The sequence below is a fragment of the Hydractinia symbiolongicarpus genome, chromosome 14 (genome assembly GCF_029227915.1).
Source record: "Hydractinia symbiolongicarpus strain clone_291-10 chromosome 14, HSymV2.1, whole genome shotgun sequence".
NCBI lineage: Eukaryota > Metazoa > Cnidaria > Hydrozoa > Anthoathecata > Hydractiniidae > Hydractinia > Hydractinia symbiolongicarpus.
Window position 1 is genome coordinate 12,670,274 of NC_079888.1, and position 19,860 is coordinate 12,690,133.

A 19,860-nucleotide genomic window follows, 5' to 3' on the forward strand; every position below is an offset into this window, starting at 1 on the left:
AAGTGACAAGCGTAGCCAGCTATACAGTATTATACATAATAGGGAAACTTTAAATTATCGTAAATAGGACTGAATTGACCCTGTTCTGTAGCTAGCCGGTAAAATGCAGAAAGTTGATACGAAAATTCATGTCATGTCATGTGTTATGACGAAATGCTCCTTGATCAACATATCAAGATATTTATGAGTAATCTTGAATAAATCTTGACGGAAAGCCTTAAAGGGGGATTTTCACGAAGCGAATTGAGCGGCGAATTCGACGGCGAATTGTATCTGAGCATGCGCAGTTCGATGCAAAATCAAAACAAACAAAACTGCGCATGCTTAGAAACAATTCGCTGTCGAATTCGCCGCTCAATTCGCTTCGTGAAAATCCCCCTTTATACTGTACTGTACTTTATACTGTATTCCGCACGAAATTGACCCGTTGTACGAGGTTGGTCATATTCTGCGCGCGTGTACGAAAATGGGCAATTTTGTATGGGCATTGCAATTGCTATACAAAAAATTATACGAGGGTTCAGAAATGAATATCTAAGCATTGGTAAATATATTCACTAAGCATGACAATATCTTAAATACTCTGTAAATGTTACTTTTTAACAACCATCTCTCATGGTTGTACCAATCTTGTACAGCCTCAAATTTTGTCTACGAGGTTGGGCCTGGGCATGTTTACTACTTATCCGATTTTTTGTGATCCATACCAACTTCGTGCAACTTAAAATATTGTGTACGAAGTTGGGCCTACTTTACTTCTACTAAACGTGAATTTTTCTGATTCGAAGCAACTTCTGCTAATAAACGGTGGCGCCGTAGATTACTGGTTATAACTCTCGTACTCTGTGCGGGACACCGGGGTTCGATTCCTCTTGACGGCGATTCAACATGGGCAAATGAATGTTACCATAGCCCCGGGTTAACCCAAGCCATATGAGGGAAATTGGGGAGATGGCTCCATGTGTGGGCCGTTGAATGTTGCCGGGATTTGTCTAGTAGAGCGCGGGCCCTAATTGGGTCTGCGCACCTCAAAACGAACATTAAATACTCTAGGACTCTCCATCTAAGCCATGGCCCCTCCTGGAAATAATAGACAGGGTATATCCCTCGTATTAGTAAGGCTAGCCATGTAAAATATGCACATCTATCCATCTATCTATCTATCTATATCTATCTATCTATCTATCTATCTATCTATCTATCTATCTATCTATCTATCTATCTATCTATCTATCTATCTATCTATCTATCTATCTATCTATCTATCTATCTATCTATCTATCTATCTATCTATCTATCTATCTATCTATCTATCTATCTATCTATCTATCTATCTATCTATCTATCTATCTATCTATCTATCTATCTATCTATCTATCTATCTATCTATCTATCTATCTATCTATCTATCTATCTATCTATCTATCTATCTATCTATCTATCTATCTATCTATCTATCTATCTATCTATCTATCTATCTATCTATCTATCTATCTATCTATCTATCTATCTATCTATCTATCTATCTATCTATCTATCTATCTATCTATCTATCTATCTATCTATCTATCTATCTATCTATCTATCTATCTATCTATCTATCTATCTATCTATCTATCTATCTATCTATCTATCTATCTATCTATCTATCTATCTATCTATCTATCTATCTATCTATCTATCTATCTATCTATCTATCTATCTATCTATCTATCTATCTATCTATCTATCTATCTATCTATCTATCTATCTATCTATCTATCTATCTATCTATCTATCTATCTATCTATCTATCTATCTATCTATCTATCTATCTATCTATCTATCTATCTATCTATCTATCTATCTATCTATCTATCTATCTATCTATCTATCTATCTATCTATCTATCTATCTATCTATCTATCTATCTATCTATCTATCTATCTATCTATCTATCTATCTATCTATCTATCTATCTATCTATCTATCTATCTATCTATCTTTAGATTCACCAAATTGCTGGATTGCTCCCGAAATGCAAATTTCGTAATCAGTCTTTAAATCGATCTAGCATCTTCTGTAGTAGGAAATACGTGGCTGTTAAGTGCCAAAAAGAAAGTTCCATGCCTCTTTGATGGAATTGAAGTTAAAAATTTCTATAATTTACATTTACAAAAAAAATTGAGCAGAAGTGCGCAAAGCGTTTGCATTTCGGGAGCACGCATGTTTTCTCGGGCTACATTGACCCCCATAAGTTGTCCTTTGGTCCCATATTAGCTTGCTTTATTCCCTCTTAAATGATAGAATCCCACTCCATTCCACCTTTATTTTATCATATCTATCTAGGAAAAATACAAAAATTTTGATAAATTTGGTTGAGTCAAGTTCATAGTGTAATATCGGGTATGTGTTACGTACGCTGATGTAAAATGCGACTTCGATAGCGTTTGATTTTTTCAGTGTAACTCTCATATCATCTTTAAACACTACAAAACCAGTTCAAATTCTTTTGCTTCTTAACAAAGTGGGTCTGGGGTATGTTTAAAGGATGGAATGGAATAGTAAATATTTTTTGAAAAAAAATTATAAGCATTTTCTCGAGTTTTTGCCTTCAAAAAATTTGATTTGAATTTCGGGAGCAAAAATTTAAGGCGTTTTTGTGTAATTATTCTTAAAAAATGTAATTACACAATGCGGTTCAGTTGTTTAAAGAGAAGGAACAATTCACACAACTCAATTCAAGAAAAAAATTGTTACAATTTATATCAATGTGCTCGATTTGACGCATGCGCAAAAAGACCCAATTTTGAAATTTGGATTTCAGGAGCAATTCCCTGGATAAATTGTTACCTTAAAAAGCGCAAGTTTATTCTTGTTTCAATAGGTTTCCAGTTGTTCATTAACGTGCAGTACTACAATAAATGAATTAAGTTAATTTTCTGTCAGTTCTTAACAAGTAGTTGAAATATTCTTGCCCCCTATTTTGTGGATAAGTCGTATGTAGCTTGTTTTTATGTATTTTTTATCTTACCAACTCCCGTATTCCTCATAGATAGGACACGTAGGTAGAAAGTTGGTATAGGTGATTATTATGATGACACAACGACAGGAAAATTGCTGACGTCAGCATTTTTGTGAAGGTTCCTTATTTCTGCTGACATCATCAAGTTCATTGTTGTTTTAAAACCATTGAAGAAGCTTCTTTCTTCCTCAATTATTTGAGGGGTAGTCATTAGTATGTGCCATTTGCAGGTTCGAGTTTTTAGTTAACAAATTGTGGTTGTTCCACCGGACTTTTACATTTTTTTGGGTATTTCCTATGTATGTTTTCCACATGTTAGTCTGTCTTAATGTTTAGCGGAGGTGCCCGCAAGAAGTTTGTACGTGGCGTATTAGTAATTATAGCGTTTCGTTGTTTCATTGATGCACAAGACAGATGTGTTGCACATAACATTATTGCGCGCAAGAAGATCGGTGCTACGGAAACATAAAAAACGTCCGGGCTGGGCAAATTCCTGGGTTTATCCATGGGCTGTGGACTTATATGAATTTATTTTGTTTACATACGGAAAATCTGCACCATTTTTACTAATTACCATCCCTACGTAAGCGGTGCTTGCCAGAACAGCAGTTAATGTATTAGTTTTAGAACATTGTATGTAGCTATATCGACTCCTACAGTTTATTTTGCTAACATTATGACAATTACTTCAGAGTAACATCTTTGGTACTACCTACGAATGTCCTGTGGGAGAACATCTTTCTCTATACTGTATCTAAGAATAGTTTGATATGTTGGTTAATACACGCCATAATAGACACTGTAATGTTAAATGTGTTTTATTTAGTCAGAGACGCCGTGAATAGTAGTTTCTAAGGCAGAACAATATGGTAATGCTGGAAAAAGGTAAGTTCCTTACAGAAATGTTCATATAAACACAAACGTTTACTTGAATTATTATTTCTAACGGAATAATTATCGGGAACATTTGTTAATACAATGTTGAAAATTAATAACAATATATCGTGTTGCAACATACAGTTAGATATTCATTAGTTAAAAATAGCTCTGAAAGCGTATTACACGAAAGAGGTGTATGAGAGGATGGTAAATTAAGAAAATGATCAGAAACATTTTGTTGGTGGGAATTGATTTGGTGGGAAAATAAATTTCACTTTTTGATTATATTTTTTTATTGCTACTTTCTATATGCATGCTGGGAAATATACTAATGTTCTAACTAGCATTGTCCTTTGCAAATTTCTTTTTCTCAGTGCGAACTTTCATCACTATTGTGGTTACACCGTATTTTTCGATCAAATCTTTCACAACTCTGTCAGCTTTGCTTGCACTGCGAATATCTGCCTCCTTAATTAATTTACTTCCTGTTATCAGGTCTCCAAATTTTCCCCAAATTGATTGGCTATCTTCGCTGGAAAACTTCACCCTATCTTTTCTAGTTCCAAACAAGGATGAAGTCGTTTCACACGTCGAAATCGATGTATTGTCGCTGATCAGAGCTTCATTATCGTTAAAAGGGGCTTCTGGTTCGTGCACTGTTAATTCTAAATGTTTAATTTTCTATTTTAATTATGTACATTTTTAAAGTTATCCGTTTTAATTTTCCTTTTAAAAGCTTTTTAGAACAGGGTTGTATGTAAATGTGTATTATTTAAGTATAATTGAGTTATTGACGCAACACCTTTTCATTTTATTTTAACCATATATGAAAAGCAACTTCAACGCCTCACTCACAAAATATTAAAGGTATATTGACGGAGAACAACATGATTAGCAATGTGAAGTTAATACACCCCAGAGTCCTTCGCCTGTTACCCCAGTACGGCAGTTTGTCATATTTATTTTGGAAAAGCAAAATCTAGTGACTACAGTGACTGGACACTTTTTCTAAAAGCAGAATATATTTTTTACAAGATAAGTCTCCAAGTGCCACGCGAAACAACGCAGCGAAACTTGTAAATTACATTTGTTTTGAAAATATGATTTTTTGGGAAAGAAATGGTTAATAGTAGTCACTTTCTTTTTTAAAAGTCTAAGTTTTTTAAAAAACGTAAAGCTTACAGGGGAATTATAACGTAATGTGCAGAAAGAATGGGATAATAATAAATTGCGTAATCAGGTTAAAATTTTAATAAGAAAACTAAAAATCAATTTGTGAAAACGTATTAAAATGCTATGTCTCAAATTATTACCTTTATCTCTAACTTCATCGTTATTCTGTCTCTTCGTCTTCGACATGATGAAATAACGAATTTTATCTCGTAGCTGTAGTGAGGTAAGATTAAAAAAGCTCGGATGTAATGTTGACTTTTCTTTCACGACAGTCAGAGTGATTTTACCATCACTTATCTCCTTTGCAAAATGCACTTTCCTCTAGAGACACATCAACGTTATTCTCAGTTTGGCGTAGGACAGATCTCAGCTCCCTACTTGTTTCTGCGGCACTTTTTGACTTTTCTTGCAGAAAGTACGACCGTCTGGCTGTTGCCTTGGAGTGGCACATTAAATTTGCCAACTGTTGCTCCAACTCTGGCCTCAAAGAATGAGTTTTAGTGACACACGTCTTGCGGACTAGTGTTGCATTAAGACGTGGTCGCAGCAAACTCCTTCCCACTGCTTTATTCCAAAATGAGTTCAACTGGCCTGTGGCCATTGAAGAAGACATTTTATTTCCGCTCCAGCTGGTAAAAAACGGGTTGTTGGCAGAACCTTTTTCGTCGTCTAGGCCTTCTAGCCTATTTCGGAAATGTTGAAAGAATATCGATGATTCTTTATATAGATTTGCAGTGAAGCAAATTGTCGCTGGTCCCGACGTCGCTATTGTTTTGTGGTTAAAAACACTTACAATATATACTCCATTTTCCATTTTCCCCGTCATGAACTCTTTGGTTGTCATGTTAGCCAAAGCACCGGTCCTTGACGCGTTATCCAAGCAGAGATAAGTTAAGATATAATCTCGAACAGAGGTAAATTGCTTGAATGTTGGAACTTTACCAGTGGCCAACACTTCCTTGATATTCCTGCGACAATTGGATACGTGTGTTGAATTATCGAAGGTGTTGACCTCTTCAGCTGTTATGAGCTGATCTAACTGCTCCAAATCTTTCATCCATTTGTCGCTTTTGGCCTTCTTTCTATACTCCACAATCCAGTTTTCCATGATAACTATCATGCTTGGACAGTCCTTAACGAAATCTTTGAAAAGCACAGGTGTGTCACACAAAATATACTTGTAAAAATGACATAGGGAATGGAGATAACTTTTTATAGTTCCAGCTTTTCTCCGTTTTTCAAAATTCAGTAACCATTGATTCCTGATCTTCATGCGGTCAAAAAGAACGGATAATTCGTATGAATCTTGGCTGGTGTCCTTTAAAATCAGTTGCACTTGTCTGGAATGTTGTTTCGCAGCACGTTTATTTTTTCGCTTACCATCAGGGCTAACCAACCACAATTCAAATTTGTCAAAATGTGACTCATTCCTCCATGGTGTAATTATAATATCCATATTCTCATCCTCCTCATCTTCATCCTCACTTCCATCCAAATCTTCAATTCTACATTCTAGAAGGAAAAAAACTTTTAAATGATGATTTTCCTCAGGGAGATAAATTAAATTCTTTACACTAAGCTATTGAAAGGCTAAAATAATATAATACTATGCATTTTTTACTAAGAAAATCCTTATGGTTCAACAGATTCAAGTATTATCAAGTTACTTACGCGACATGTCTTTGCGGAAAATTTATAGGTAAAAAATTCCTTTAAATACTTAATATTTTCTTGTAAATAAAAATTAACAAAATAATTTTTTTTAGAATATCCTGCCACTTACAAACAATTAGAAAATGTTCTTATTACGGACTGTTTTTTGTTTGAATCCTTTTAGGTTAAAAATTCTGCTCACTGTTTAAGTTCAAATTTCTTAAGCATAAATTTTAAGTTGAACAAAAGTGGCAAATTTCTTTAAAAAATCCTGTTTAATGCTGGATAGAAACAAGTTTAATGAGAAAAGTTACGCAAAAATCATGTACAGAGAATAAAGTCGATATTTTCTTCATAACTTGCACGCTTCAATATATGTTCATATCAAACGCTCATATCTTAGGAGCAAAATTTTTACGCAGCGTTGTTACAAAAGAGGAGGGATTGCATACTTTTTCGGTAAACAAGTCAAACCTTACATACCTAGTGAATCGTTTTTGCTTGTTATTGGCAATTTACTACGGACAGGTTCTATAAATAAACAAATTAAAAGTAGAGTACGTCACAAGAAATACATTAAAGGTCTTCTGTTATCAAAAGAAAACTGTAGTTTTTAATGGTTGTTTATAAGACAGGTCATAGAATGAAAAATTATACCTTGTTCTTGTTTTTCTTCGAAACGGACAGATAAAGGCTCAATCGTCGTTATGGAAGGAGCTGAGATGAGATAAAGACGATTTATTGACAATTATTGTGACATCATAACAGAAAGGATGAATTAAACAATCAAGAGTGCCATGACGACTTCTTATCAAATATGCACTTAAAGCTAAACATACATACCTAGTGTCTCATTGAAAATTGGGAAATCTGAGTCAGGTTCTATAAATTAACCGAATAAATTGTAAATAAGCAGCAAAATTTTGTTTTTAACGGTTTAAAGTGCTAAAAAAGCGCTAACTGGGACAGAAAACATCTTTTCTTTTTTGTATTTGAGAGAAATTAGGATAGTTTTGTGAAACGGACATGCGCTTTCGCAGAAATTAGGATAATGGTTATACCTATTTCTTCCGTTTCTTCTAAATCGACAGATAAAGGACCAACACTTGCTATGGAGGGAGCTAAGATGAGACAAGGAATCGTATATTATTAACAGTGAAAGTAATAAAATAGCGAATCAACGAAACAAGCAGCAACCAATCACCCTTTTTTTTATAAGCGCCTCCCTCATTTAAGCGCCCCATGTAACAAGTATTGTTCCCTCTAAAAGAAAGAGGCGCTTAATAGAATTTTTTTTCAGATTCGTATCAACCAAAACAAAAAACAAAAAAACTCGTAAATGATCTTAAAAAAAATCTTCTTATTAAAAAAGTTACAGCTTAATTTTCTGGGAATTTTAACTGCCATGTAAAACTTTTAACGTAGTATTTCTTCTTTTCGCCCCAACAAAAGAAAGAATGAACTTAACTGGTTATTCATATTCGAATCACTAGAATCTTTGAAATGTTATAAGGGTCTCCTTGTTTTAAATACACACCCCTGTGATAATCTCCCTCCCCTAAAAACTGGAAAATTATACTTGCCTTGGGCAACTATGAAAATTCACATTTTAGAGCTTAGACGGTGACGTGTTTCAGTGAAAATCTGCTTTTTTTTAAATTTCGCGATTGAAAGTAGCCTTTTTTTGGAAAAATGAATGAATGAGTGAATGAAATAATGAATGAATGAAGAGATCGTTTATTTGTAATAGTTAGTTATAAAACATACAAACCTACCTCTAGAAATCGTGGAAGAAGATTTTCGATGCTTAACCAAAACAGTTTCTTCTTGTCTTTCGCCTAGTGTACATAAAAATAGTTTTCTAAGCAAATTATCACCCTAATTTTCATTAATTATAACACCCCAGATCTGTATTGAGGGTTTTGGGTGTATATTGATTTCGTTATTAAAGTCATTGTTCAACTCACTAGGTCATAAAGATTTTTAGATTGAAAGCGCAAAAAAACATTTGCATAATGTCACATGAGAATAAATTTTTCCGACTTTATAACATCTTTGCTTAACCTAGTCTTTTAACAGCGCACTTTTGAAAGTAATCTTGTTTGATTCACCTGTTTTTTAATCGTAAATAAAGTGTGATTTGAGAAGTATGTTGTTTTTAACAGGGAATTAATCAACAGGTTAATATTTTAATTCCAGTGCGTCTCACTTTAAGAAGAAAGAAATTATTACGGCATCCAATATCAAACATTTATTTTTTGAACAGGCACACAATCGTATGTCAACAAAATCTGCAATTAACAAAGTTAATAATTTTCTTACTAGTTCTACGCTCTCTTTCTTCTCGCCTACGTTCCGCAATATTTCTAACCTTTCTCGAAAACCAATCTTCATCGCTGCTATCATTGGAATTCACAGGCGACATATTTTCAGCAACTTTGAGGTACTTCATTCCACCATTCCTCATGATCTTGTTTTCCTCTTCCCGTTCGCTACTTTCGCTGCAACTACTTGTCGCGCTATCTTCGCTTAAACCATTTTTAGGTGTAAATTCCTCGAAAGCAATGGCCTCTTTCATAGCAGCCTTAAATTTTTTGTTATCTTTAATTTTGTGTGTTTCTCTCAAATGATTTTCTATTCGAACAACCACTTTTGAGCAGCCCAGAATGGGACAAATCTTTTTCCGGTAAAATCGAGGTTTGGTTTTCCTTTGCTCGTTGGCTAATCTTTTTCTCTCGTTATTTGAACTGATTCCGCTTTTATAACTTTTGGCATTCTCTTCCGTTATCTGATGTACTCGAACAAGATGAACCACTAAATCAGTCTTGTCTTGAAAGCAGACTGGACAAGTGCACACTTTTCGTTTTCGTTTCTGTGGAAAAGTGCTCCTCAAAGATTTTTCCCATAGATTGAAAGTCTAAATAAAATTTTAACAACTATTAATTTCGGTAGGTACCTAATGTTAACCATAAACAAAGGTGAATTGCTTACTTTTTTGGCTTCAGCTACATTTCCACTCCGAATCAACTGACACAATCTTTCTGTGACGTTCAAATCCTTCAATAAGTATATTTTTCAGAAATACTTAGTAAATGTTACAAGATTTGTCAAAAAATAAGTGGGAAAAGTTATTACTGTAATACCTTTTCATCACAGTTTTCTTTTCGCTTCACACGTTTCATAGGTGGCATTTCTGGTAGCGGGTTATCCTAAAAATGGGTATATTGTCAGTGTAAATTATTTGCCGATCTTGAATTAAATCTACATTTTAATTATTTTGTAAAATTGAAACAAAACAAATGCTTGTCATTTCCTTGTGTCATATTATGGTATTTTGTTATTTATTTCTACGAAAATAGCATAGGATATATTTCCAATCGCTTTTAGAACAATTCCTCTTATAACGACGTTCCTTTAAATAAAATAAGATCGTAAAATCGTAAAATAAAATAAAGTAAAGAGCCTAAATCGATAAACTCAGATAGTTTTACAGAAGATCCTAAGTAAACATACACGTAAGCGTCTAACTTCTAATGTTAATTCATCGACATCAGCAAACTAAAAGTAAACACGTATTGCTACTATAACTATAGCATTCTGTTACCACTGATAGTCATTTGTAAAGAGTGTTAGGCAACTTGTCAGTCCAAAATGCTCATATAAAAAACTTCCTTAAGTGCTGATTAAGCAGTAAGGTACGTTACCTTTTCCTGAGCATCGGTAGGATTAAAAATTTCATTTAACATTTCCGCCGCATTGTATTCTTGAGTTGGCAATACTTCCACTTTCTACAGGCACAGAGAGTAAAAATAACAAGCTCAAGAAAATGTATAAAATGCCCTACAAGAATACTAAATAATGAAGGAATTAATAAACAAATAAACTTGTTTTTACTCTTCCATGTCTAGCAGGTAACAGTCAAAATATATTAATACATTGCAATTATACATGCACTTACATTTTAGCTTCGGTTAAGAAAACTGGTAATGTAATTAGAAAGCCAGTTTCAAATGAGAAATGTTTAAAACTAACCATATCTAGAACTGGTTTTGAACTCTCAGTTGTATCGTTAATGCTTCCCTCACCTGTCGCCTGTCTTTTATCCTACAGGAGCAAATTTTTGGAATGAACAGCGTGTTATTATTGCGATATCAATATAGATTTAGAAATATTAAAAACTAACTGTATTTGAAAATTCCCTTGCGCTCTCAACTGTATTTTCCCCGCCTTTGTCAACTGTCTCTTGTCTTCTACCCTACGAAAGTAATACAATTCATAGTATAAAGGCTATTTTACCAAAGATTGCGTGTTATAATTGCGAAATCGATATATAATGAAAAATAATAAAAACTAACTGTATTTGAAAATTCGTTCACGCTCTCAACTGTATTCTCCCCGCCATCGTCAACTGTCTTCTGTTTTCTAGCCTGCAGAAGTAAAATAATTCATAGTATAAGGGCTATTTTACGTGTTATAATGAACTTGAGATATTTTCAGCCTTGTGATTTTGTTAAAATTTCTTAAGATTCTGGACTTTCAAGACTAAATTTCATATATTGGGCATTAGCTAAGTTTAAAAGTTTTTTTGGTAAATCTATTTTGAGTATCTAAGCAGAACGTATACTTTAACAAGATTCAAAATCTTATGATACCAATTTTCATTATGTAGATAAAGTGCCCAATTATCAAATAGTACCTTATTCTGTGGATCCACATCAATAAATGTTAATCCATCTTTTATGTATTGACTTCTTGCCAGTGCAAAGTCAACGTCATAATCACTGTTTTTCTAAAAGGTTGTGTCAAATGTGGAATGGTTATTATTTTAAAATTAATCACATTTCGTCCACATCTAAATAATATAATCACCTTCTTATTCTTTTCCTTTAGTTTACTTAAAGTGTATTTTACCTTGGACCTCTTATCCTATAAAAAGACAGTATTCAATGTAGGCACGCATAGGCTTGATGCATTAACATAAAGAGAAATTCACAAACCTTTCTCCACCAAAGACCGCTAGCTCCATACGAGTATCGCAACTCCTCACCAGGGCAAATGTCTTTTAGTGCAAATAAGCACAAGTGCAGGCGTCCATTTAACAAAACACTTTTCATTGCAGAGTTGGGAAACTTTGAATCGTTGACGTATTTTCCTAACCTTTCTTCGTGTGTTGCATCAATGCTATAACATAAAAGTCAGATGTTACATCAACAATCTTACGTACTTGTTTAAGTTTACACATTTTATATTCGAAATAAAGAAAATATTTTTTGAGAAAATATTCTGTCTGAAAGAAAAAGTAACGGTAGGTGACTTACCATTTATTTTTATAAAAAAATAGGAACGATCCTATGTCATCTGGATAAGTTTTCATCAACTCATCACCTTCCTCTTCTGTTAGCAAAGTACCAGGGTACTCCAACAAGAAATCATTCTTCTGGAAGTTAATCGTCGCAAAAATTCCATAACCTACACGAGATCAATAGACTCAAAAATAGACCTACAAATAAACGAGCGACTGAACAAACGACTGCACGAACGACTATTCTTACCAATGTAGTCATCGATGTAACATTTTTCAAATCCAGGAGGATCGGCTCCGAGCTCGCAAAAGATTTTTGCTACCTCTTCTCCAGTTTTTTTTCTTGATTTTTGTGGCTTAAGATAAGATGTTCATTGTTAGACTATTTTATGGTTACATTTAAATAAAACAACGGTTTGTAAGAAGCGGATATTTTCAACATCACCATCAAAATTTACTAAGGAATTGATTTTTCGAATACGTTAACTGATATAATAGCTTTTGTGAGCATGGCAAACCACTCTTCGTATAAATACTAGGCGTTCGTTGGTTGGGTGATAGCTTTTTGAAGACTCAAGTATTGTTTGTTTTACACAAACTCGTCCCCAGCGCCTTTTCTCTCCTATTAGTAAAAAAGAGACAAAAGGCACTGGTACGAGTTTGCGTTTTACAGTTACTATAATCTTCTTAGTACCAAATAACTTCTTATACAAATACATTGCCTTCTATTTCATTCATCTTCGCTGAAACTCTACAATCACTAGTTTAAATTTTTTAGTTCTATATCAACTAAATAACTCACCTCTCTTGATCTGATTTCTGAACTCATTTTCGTGTTCTGACTTTAAATTAACTATTTTTTCTGACTATTGTTTATAACCTGCTTTTTAAAAATATTTATACACTAAATGTTGTACATTATTTTACAGGAATGTGTAATGTGTCAAACCTTGCTCGACTAAATAAACACTGACACGACAACATATATACAAACTGAAAGCTGCCCTAATTAAAAGCCATACATCACACTTACGTCTTTGACGTAGCTTATAAGTTGTTTCTTAGTAAAAACTTACACGTTCTTATTAAAACTGGTTAAATTATTTACCCTAATTCCTCGGTTGAGCACTATACTGGGGCCATTATTAGAGGTAAATAGTGTATTGAGCCTTATAATCGCCTCATTCAGGGAAAAGAAAGTTATTCAAATATTTTGACAATGATTTTAACAATGATAAAACAAACCATAGAGATATTTTAATGATATTTCTATGATAAAACTAAAAATGCACTTCGGTTAGTTTAAAAAACATTTTACTGAATACAAAGTTCTGCAGTGTTTTTTACTCCTGAAATTCTCCTGTCAATTAAATGAAGAATTTCATTCACTTCAGAATTTCCATATATGTTTACTTTGCGTGCCCCTGTTTAAAACTATTGGGTCCAGGGTTTTTTAACATACTACTCCCCCTCCCTCCTTTCACAACTTTTGATAGGCTTTTTCTTTAAATTCAATCAAACTTGGCACACTTATACTACGTCACGACAGGAACGAATTTCTGACGTTATTTAACATATTTTGCATAATTCGCGTAAAAAAGGATAATATTTCATCCTTACCCTTATAAAGGGATTTCAAAGAAATTTAAAGGGTAGTTTTACATATTGATCATACAGCATAGCAAAAAAGAGTTATAAAAAAAACCCGGCAGGGGGTTCGGCATCCGTCCCCATCCCCTGGACCAAGTAGGGTTACAGCCTGAGATTTAAGTAAACACACTTGCAATTTTAGAGAAAACATAGGTTCTTTGTTTGGGCTAATGAAAACAAGTCTAAGAAGAAAGTTTGTGATACATTCGCACAAAAAAATTTCTTTGATCTACGTACAGCATACGCACTCACATGAGAACAGGCCTGAAGAAAAAATTTTGAAAGCTGGGGGGTAAAACAGTACATAAGTATTTAGTATATAAGGATACCCCAGTATGGTTGGTGCTGAGGAAGAAGAAAATATTGTCAATTTTACTCCAAATTCTATAATTTCGCTTTCAGGTTTCAGGTACAAAGGTACAAAAATTATACTGGTAACGTCTTTTTGATGGATGATCTCAAGGAGCATAGCTCATTTTCACGTTTGCGCAGCATGTTTTGCGCTTTGACACAGAGGCGCGTAAAAAGGTTTTCTTGTCTCGCACCAAAAAAGTAGGTTGGAGGGAGTATTATGATCTTGTGATTTACAAATAAAAATAGGCAGGAGCAATAGCTTGTGTGCAGGTCAGAAGTATTAAATACTTCAGGTCAAATTCTTTTATATTTTATTTTTATGGTTATTTATTTGTAACAGCTTAGAGTACTGCCGAAGATAGATATTTTCAAGTTACGTCGGCGGATCGTTCTTAATGCGTTAAATTTAATATATGATTTTCAAGTTACTTTTAAAAGTGACATCATAAAAATTTTAATGGTTCTAGAAGGTTCGAATATTTGGAGGGCAAAATCAAAATCAAATCAATCTCCCATTTATATATTTTTAGCATAAAAAGAAGAAAAACTAGTTGGACAAGTTGATGGAAAAAATCTGGTCTACTTGAAACGTTAAACACATTATTATATAACTAACATAACTTTTGGATGAGGTTTAATGTTAATGTTGCTTTCAAATTTCGGTTTTTAAAGGAGTTGAATTTTATGCTGCTTGCATAAAAAAGGCGTATAAATGAATTTCTTTTCTAAATTCCCTACCTGGAAAACGCCCAAAATAAATTGTTTATTTTGAAACGATGTCCCGGAGCAAAACTATTTCTAGGTCCCTGAGTTTAAGCAATATAAATATGCGACACATTTTCTGGTTTTCTACGGAATAATAATCAAGCTAAGCTATCAAGATGGCGGAGAGCGCGGGCGTGTTGTTGTTATACTTGTTTGTACTTGGCTTATATGTTTTTAATTATGAAAAGCAACGTTTTACTACATCGAATCGTATTAACAAAACTTGCAGTGATAGAGAATCGTTCGAAAAAGATGATTTATCTACTCGACGTAGAAATATAACAAATCAATATTCGAAATCTGTTACTGCTTTCATATTAATCTGGCCCTAATTTTACATGTATCGCGGACTCTGTTAAATCTAAAGGTTTTACTGTGCTCCATCAAAATATTAAAGGGTTATGTGGGAAGAAAGATCTCCTTGAAGATATTTTATTTGAAAATAAAAAAATCGACATTCTCTCCTCGAGTGAAACATTTGTTGCTAACGACGAGTTGTTTGACACAGAAATCCGAGGGTTCGACTTCGTGCATAAGAGTCGTACAACTGGAATGGAAGAAAGAGTGGGTGCATATATCAAGCAAGGTGTTCCATATGTGAGAAGAAGAGAAAAAAGGATATTGAAATTTTATGGCTCTTAGGAGATATAAATTGTTTTTCTTATAAGAATCGATCACAAAGAGATAAAAGATATATTCACTACCTTTGGTTTCAAACAATTAATTACACAACCAACGAAAATAACCGAAAATAGTGCAACTTTAACAGACGTTGTACTATCAAATTCTCCAAACACCATTTCACATGGTAAAACGCTTTCATCCAGTCTAAGCGATCACGACACGGTTGACTGTATCAGAAAGAAATTTTTTACAAAATTCGCTTCAAAGAAATTAACGAGTCGAAATTACAAACATTATAATTCAGAAACAGTCTAGATGAGTTAGGGACAATACAACACGCAATTTATTACGAAAAACAAGAAAGTCAGGTTAAGATTGCGACGTCGGTCTATTAACGGAAGAAAAACTACGTAAATATTCTGATCAAAAAAGCCGAGATAGAATACTGTAAAAATCAACTCCAAGACAATATTTCAAGTTTGAAACTTTCTGGAAATGCTTGAAAAATCTCTTTCCTGCGAAGGCAAAAAGGACTATATCAAACGCTAAACGGAACCGAGACCGCAAATAAAAAGAAATTGCAAATGGGTTCTGCTTGTTTTTCCACAGATAATCGAGAAATGTATTCATCAACAACTTTCAAAATACATGGAATCAAATAATCTTTTGTCATGAAAGCAATTTTGGGTTCCGTAAGCATAGATCAACTGAAACGGCTGCAACTTTGTTCTTGGATGACATTCACAAAGCAATGAATAAATCACAACTAACTGGCGCCATTTTTTATCGATCTTAGCATGGCTTTCGATACAATAATTCATAGCGCCATTCTAAATAAACTACCGAATTATGGCATTCTCGATCATAAAAAACAATCTTTTACAGATTACTTAACCGTTTAACCGTTGGCAGCACGTTTCCTACAACATCACCCTATCTTCGAGTCAACCCGTATTTTATGGTGTCCCTCAAGGATTAATACTGGATCCGCTGCTTTTTTTACTCTATTTTAACGAGACTGAAAAGCAACTCGAGAACTGCGAAATTATGATGTATGCCACGGTCATTAACTTTCATCACAACAATATATTTTCAATCGAACATGCACTCACCAAAGACTTAAAGAATTTATCTGACTGGTTAGAAGAAAATGAACTCATCTTGAACCTTAAACAAGAAAAAAACAGAGGTCATACTTTTTGGGACACAATCACGACTTACAAGACAAAACCAAAACATCAGCATTATGTATCGCTCAGATAAAATTAACAATACAGAAAGATACCAGTATCTAGGAGTCAACCTGGATCCACCACTGACTATGGTTGATCATTTCAACTCTGTATACAGGAGGGTATCTGGGAGACTTCGAATGTTACGTAAAATTAGATCTCATCTATCAGCTACCGCAGCACTGCGTATCTATCAGGCTATGATCGTACCGAACGCAACATATTGTTCACTTACAAATTACTTCCACCAGCCATACAGAATGCATATGCTCGAGTTACTAGATAGCACATAGTATCATCCGACACGACACTCACATACAACAATTCATAATTATCAGATGCGAAAGCTCTTTACCACCGTGCATGAATGTTTAATAGGCGACGTTCCTATGTTTGAAGAGTATTTTAAGGTGATATGTCACAACATCGGGACAAGGAACAATCACCACCTTCTTCGTGACCCAATAGTTAAGCTTGAATCGACAAAAATCAATGCTGCACTAAACTATAATAAACTTCAACTTGATATACGTTCAGAAATTGACACAAAGGACTACTGCCAAGTTAAAGTTTTATTCTGTATGAATTAAAATTTGAGTTTTTTGGAATGTTTATATACCTATCAGTTGAGTATGTCATTTGTGCTATGTGCTTTCTCTTTTTTCTGTGGTCCTCTTTTTTGTTTGTGATTTCTAATATTTTAATTGTGTTTATAATGTACATATAATAAAGAATGTTTTTAACTTTTCATATTTATTAACGAACAGGACTTTATAGAAAGAACAGTTTATTTTTAACTGATATTTAGAACCTGTAAAATATTATTGAAATAAATTAAATAAATTAAAAACCTTAGAAAACAGTATATTATTTCATTTTAACCCAATTTTTTGACCTGCGTAAGTATTTGAGGGTAGCATAACGTGCATGCTATCCATAAAATCTGACAGAGTTATACCTCGGCACATTTGACGTCAGCATTCTTTGTGTGTCGTCTTGAGAAATTTTTAGGTCAGGTAAAATATTATTACCTATCAAAACGGTGTTAGAGACCGTTCTGTATAATACTTGGCTATTTTGCTATAATTTTCTGTTGGTAATATACAATAGTGTATAACATCATCTATTTTTACACATAGTGAATCCTGATAAATATTATATCTCGCATTAGAAGCGTAAAAACCAGGGAAGACAGAATTCGCAATCGAGAAAGCATTTTAGATATCAAAATTTAAATTTGCCGCAGGCACATTATGACCCCCGCCCATGATAGAGTTAATAAAGAATAAAAGTTAGAATAAATAAAGTTTTAAATTTTTCAAATATCTTTGTTGCTTTATCCAACTTTAAAACGCTCTAAAAAAAGAGGACAGCCTCAGAGAGCACTTTTTTCCTGCTATTTTATCATTTAAGGCTGGTTATTACTTACAAGTCGTTTCATTCTTAAAAAAATTTGGACCCCCGCGTTGCTTGAAAGATGCTGATAAAAAAATATTCATTTCAGTGCATTAAAAAACCCTTTTTCTCTCACTCGAGCAATGTAAGACAGCTTAAACTTTCCCCAACAATATTCTTCCGTTGGCCATTAAAAGGCTACCACCTTATATTTTGCGCAAAAAAACTGAAGATTTAATTATCGATGTTCGGATGTAAAACTATGGAGGTGTGGAGAAAGAGGAGAGCAATTAATTAAAAAAAGAAAAGGAAACATTGTTGTAGTGCAGCCTTGAAGGAAAAGTTGTGAAATAAGTTAAGTTTTTAACATTTTTGATCTAAACAGAGCGCTTATGTGATAAAAGCGCTTAATCAACGCATCTTAGTAACAAAAAAAGAACGAATAAGAAATATTTTTCAGTAGCACCTCCCTAATGCAAGAATTTGTCTGTCGTATTTTAAATGTGACGCATTGTAAAAAAATCCTTGTTTTAGTTAAGTTTAAATCCCTAACGTTCTTAATACTTTTATATTTGACACGTTGTAACAATTTGTGTAGAAACTCGGTATATATGCAATCCTGTTAGAAAGGAATATTTAAACGATTTATCAGTTTGATCAACGTGTGCAACGCAACATAAGATAAAAAACACCTACAAAAAATTTAAATAATTATGTTTATTTGTTGAAGAAAGCTGTTATATTGTGGCGACCTTATTATATTAAAATCCAATCATACAAAAAATATGCAATATCAAGCGTGTTCATAATTAGCTGTAGTTTATCGATTATGGTTATGTTGTTTAAATAATATAATGGCAAGCGATATTTCGTATATGTGTGCATGTAAGCGTCAGGAAGTGTGTACCGGAATTCATTTTGTATTCATTGTATATCATCATCAGCATGCGGTCGTTGCTATCAAGAATATTTTTCATCTGTAATCTACAGGAAAGTAACAAAGTTAAAATTTATCAAACAAATGTTTTATATCTTTGTGATCATCGAAAAATTTATTCATATACTTTAAAAAGACAATCCAAATTATTGCATTACGATAAGTAATTTTACCTATATAACACGCCAAATATTTCAAAGCTGAGAAAAATGATAAATAAGCTTAACAATCTGATTAGTAGAGTTGAAAAATGTATATGTACATACTTTGGAACAATTGACTTCCCCACAAATGCCACATAATCAAACTGTCATTAATCCTGTTGCCATTTTCTTGCTCCTGGTACACTTTATTTACTTTATCTAAATGACAGAACTAAACTTAAAAAACGCATTGTAATAGGAAATCCATTTACAGTGATAAATATTTCGAATTTAAAATTCTATGGATTGTGTTGTCAGGAGTTTCATATTTGAGACAACTATCTGGTTTTTTGAGAAAGCTTCAAAACCTATTGCATTGTGGAGTGTTTACAAGGTTCGTTAAAATGCACTGAATGCATTGATAAACTTTCTACCAGCATTTTTTTCCTTAATACTTTTAACCGAAATGAAAAATAAAATAATGAAAAATGATTTGTAAAAAAAAAATATACAGAATACATAATCAAGAATTTCATTTTTAGAAAAATAATTTCTTGAATCGAACTTTACAAAAGACTTAGTATAGACTCAGTATAGACCACACACTCAATTATTAATAACAAACCTGCAACTTAAATTCTTACAGCCTAATTGGTCAAGGAAAGCAAGCAGAATTCTGTTATATCATATCTGTTAATATGATATGCACTCACAATTGCTCTCCACATTGGAATGTGGATATAGAGGAT

At 33.3% G+C, this 19,860-nt stretch overlaps 2 protein-coding genes across 2 annotated transcripts; one reads left to right on the forward strand and one right to left on the reverse strand.

Moving 5' to 3' along the window:
• Positions 1-3,503: 3,503 nt before the first annotated feature.
• On the reverse strand, positions 3,504-12,522 carry LOC130625175 (uncharacterized). Its single transcript, XM_057440242.1, has 26 exons — positions 12,493-12,522; positions 12,262-12,367; positions 12,028-12,178; positions 11,707-11,890; positions 11,579-11,635; positions 11,406-11,498; positions 11,065-11,136; positions 10,893-10,964; positions 10,742-10,813; positions 10,414-10,497; positions 10,223-10,267; positions 9,853-9,918; positions 9,701-9,766; positions 9,032-9,626; positions 8,485-8,547; positions 7,771-7,830; positions 7,553-7,591; positions 7,367-7,426; positions 7,193-7,240; positions 5,350-6,568; positions 5,197-5,269; positions 4,798-4,891; positions 4,225-4,548; positions 4,023-4,051; positions 3,754-3,758; positions 3,504-3,657 (listed from the first exon to the last, which is right to left on the reverse strand). The coding sequence occupies exons 1-26, from the start codon at positions 12,520-12,522 to the stop codon at positions 3,504-3,506; spliced, it is 3,861 nt and encodes a 1,286-aa protein (XP_057296225.1).
• Positions 12,523-16,075: 3,553 nt separating this feature from the next.
• On the forward strand, positions 16,076-16,929 carry LOC130625176 (uncharacterized). The gene is made up of 3 exons (XM_057440243.1): positions 16,076-16,096; positions 16,317-16,593; positions 16,664-16,929. Exons 1-3 carry the CDS (start codon positions 16,076-16,078, stop codon positions 16,927-16,929), a joined length of 564 nt encoding a protein of 187 aa, XP_057296226.1.
• The last annotated feature ends 2,931 nt before the right edge of the window (positions 16,930-19,860 follow it).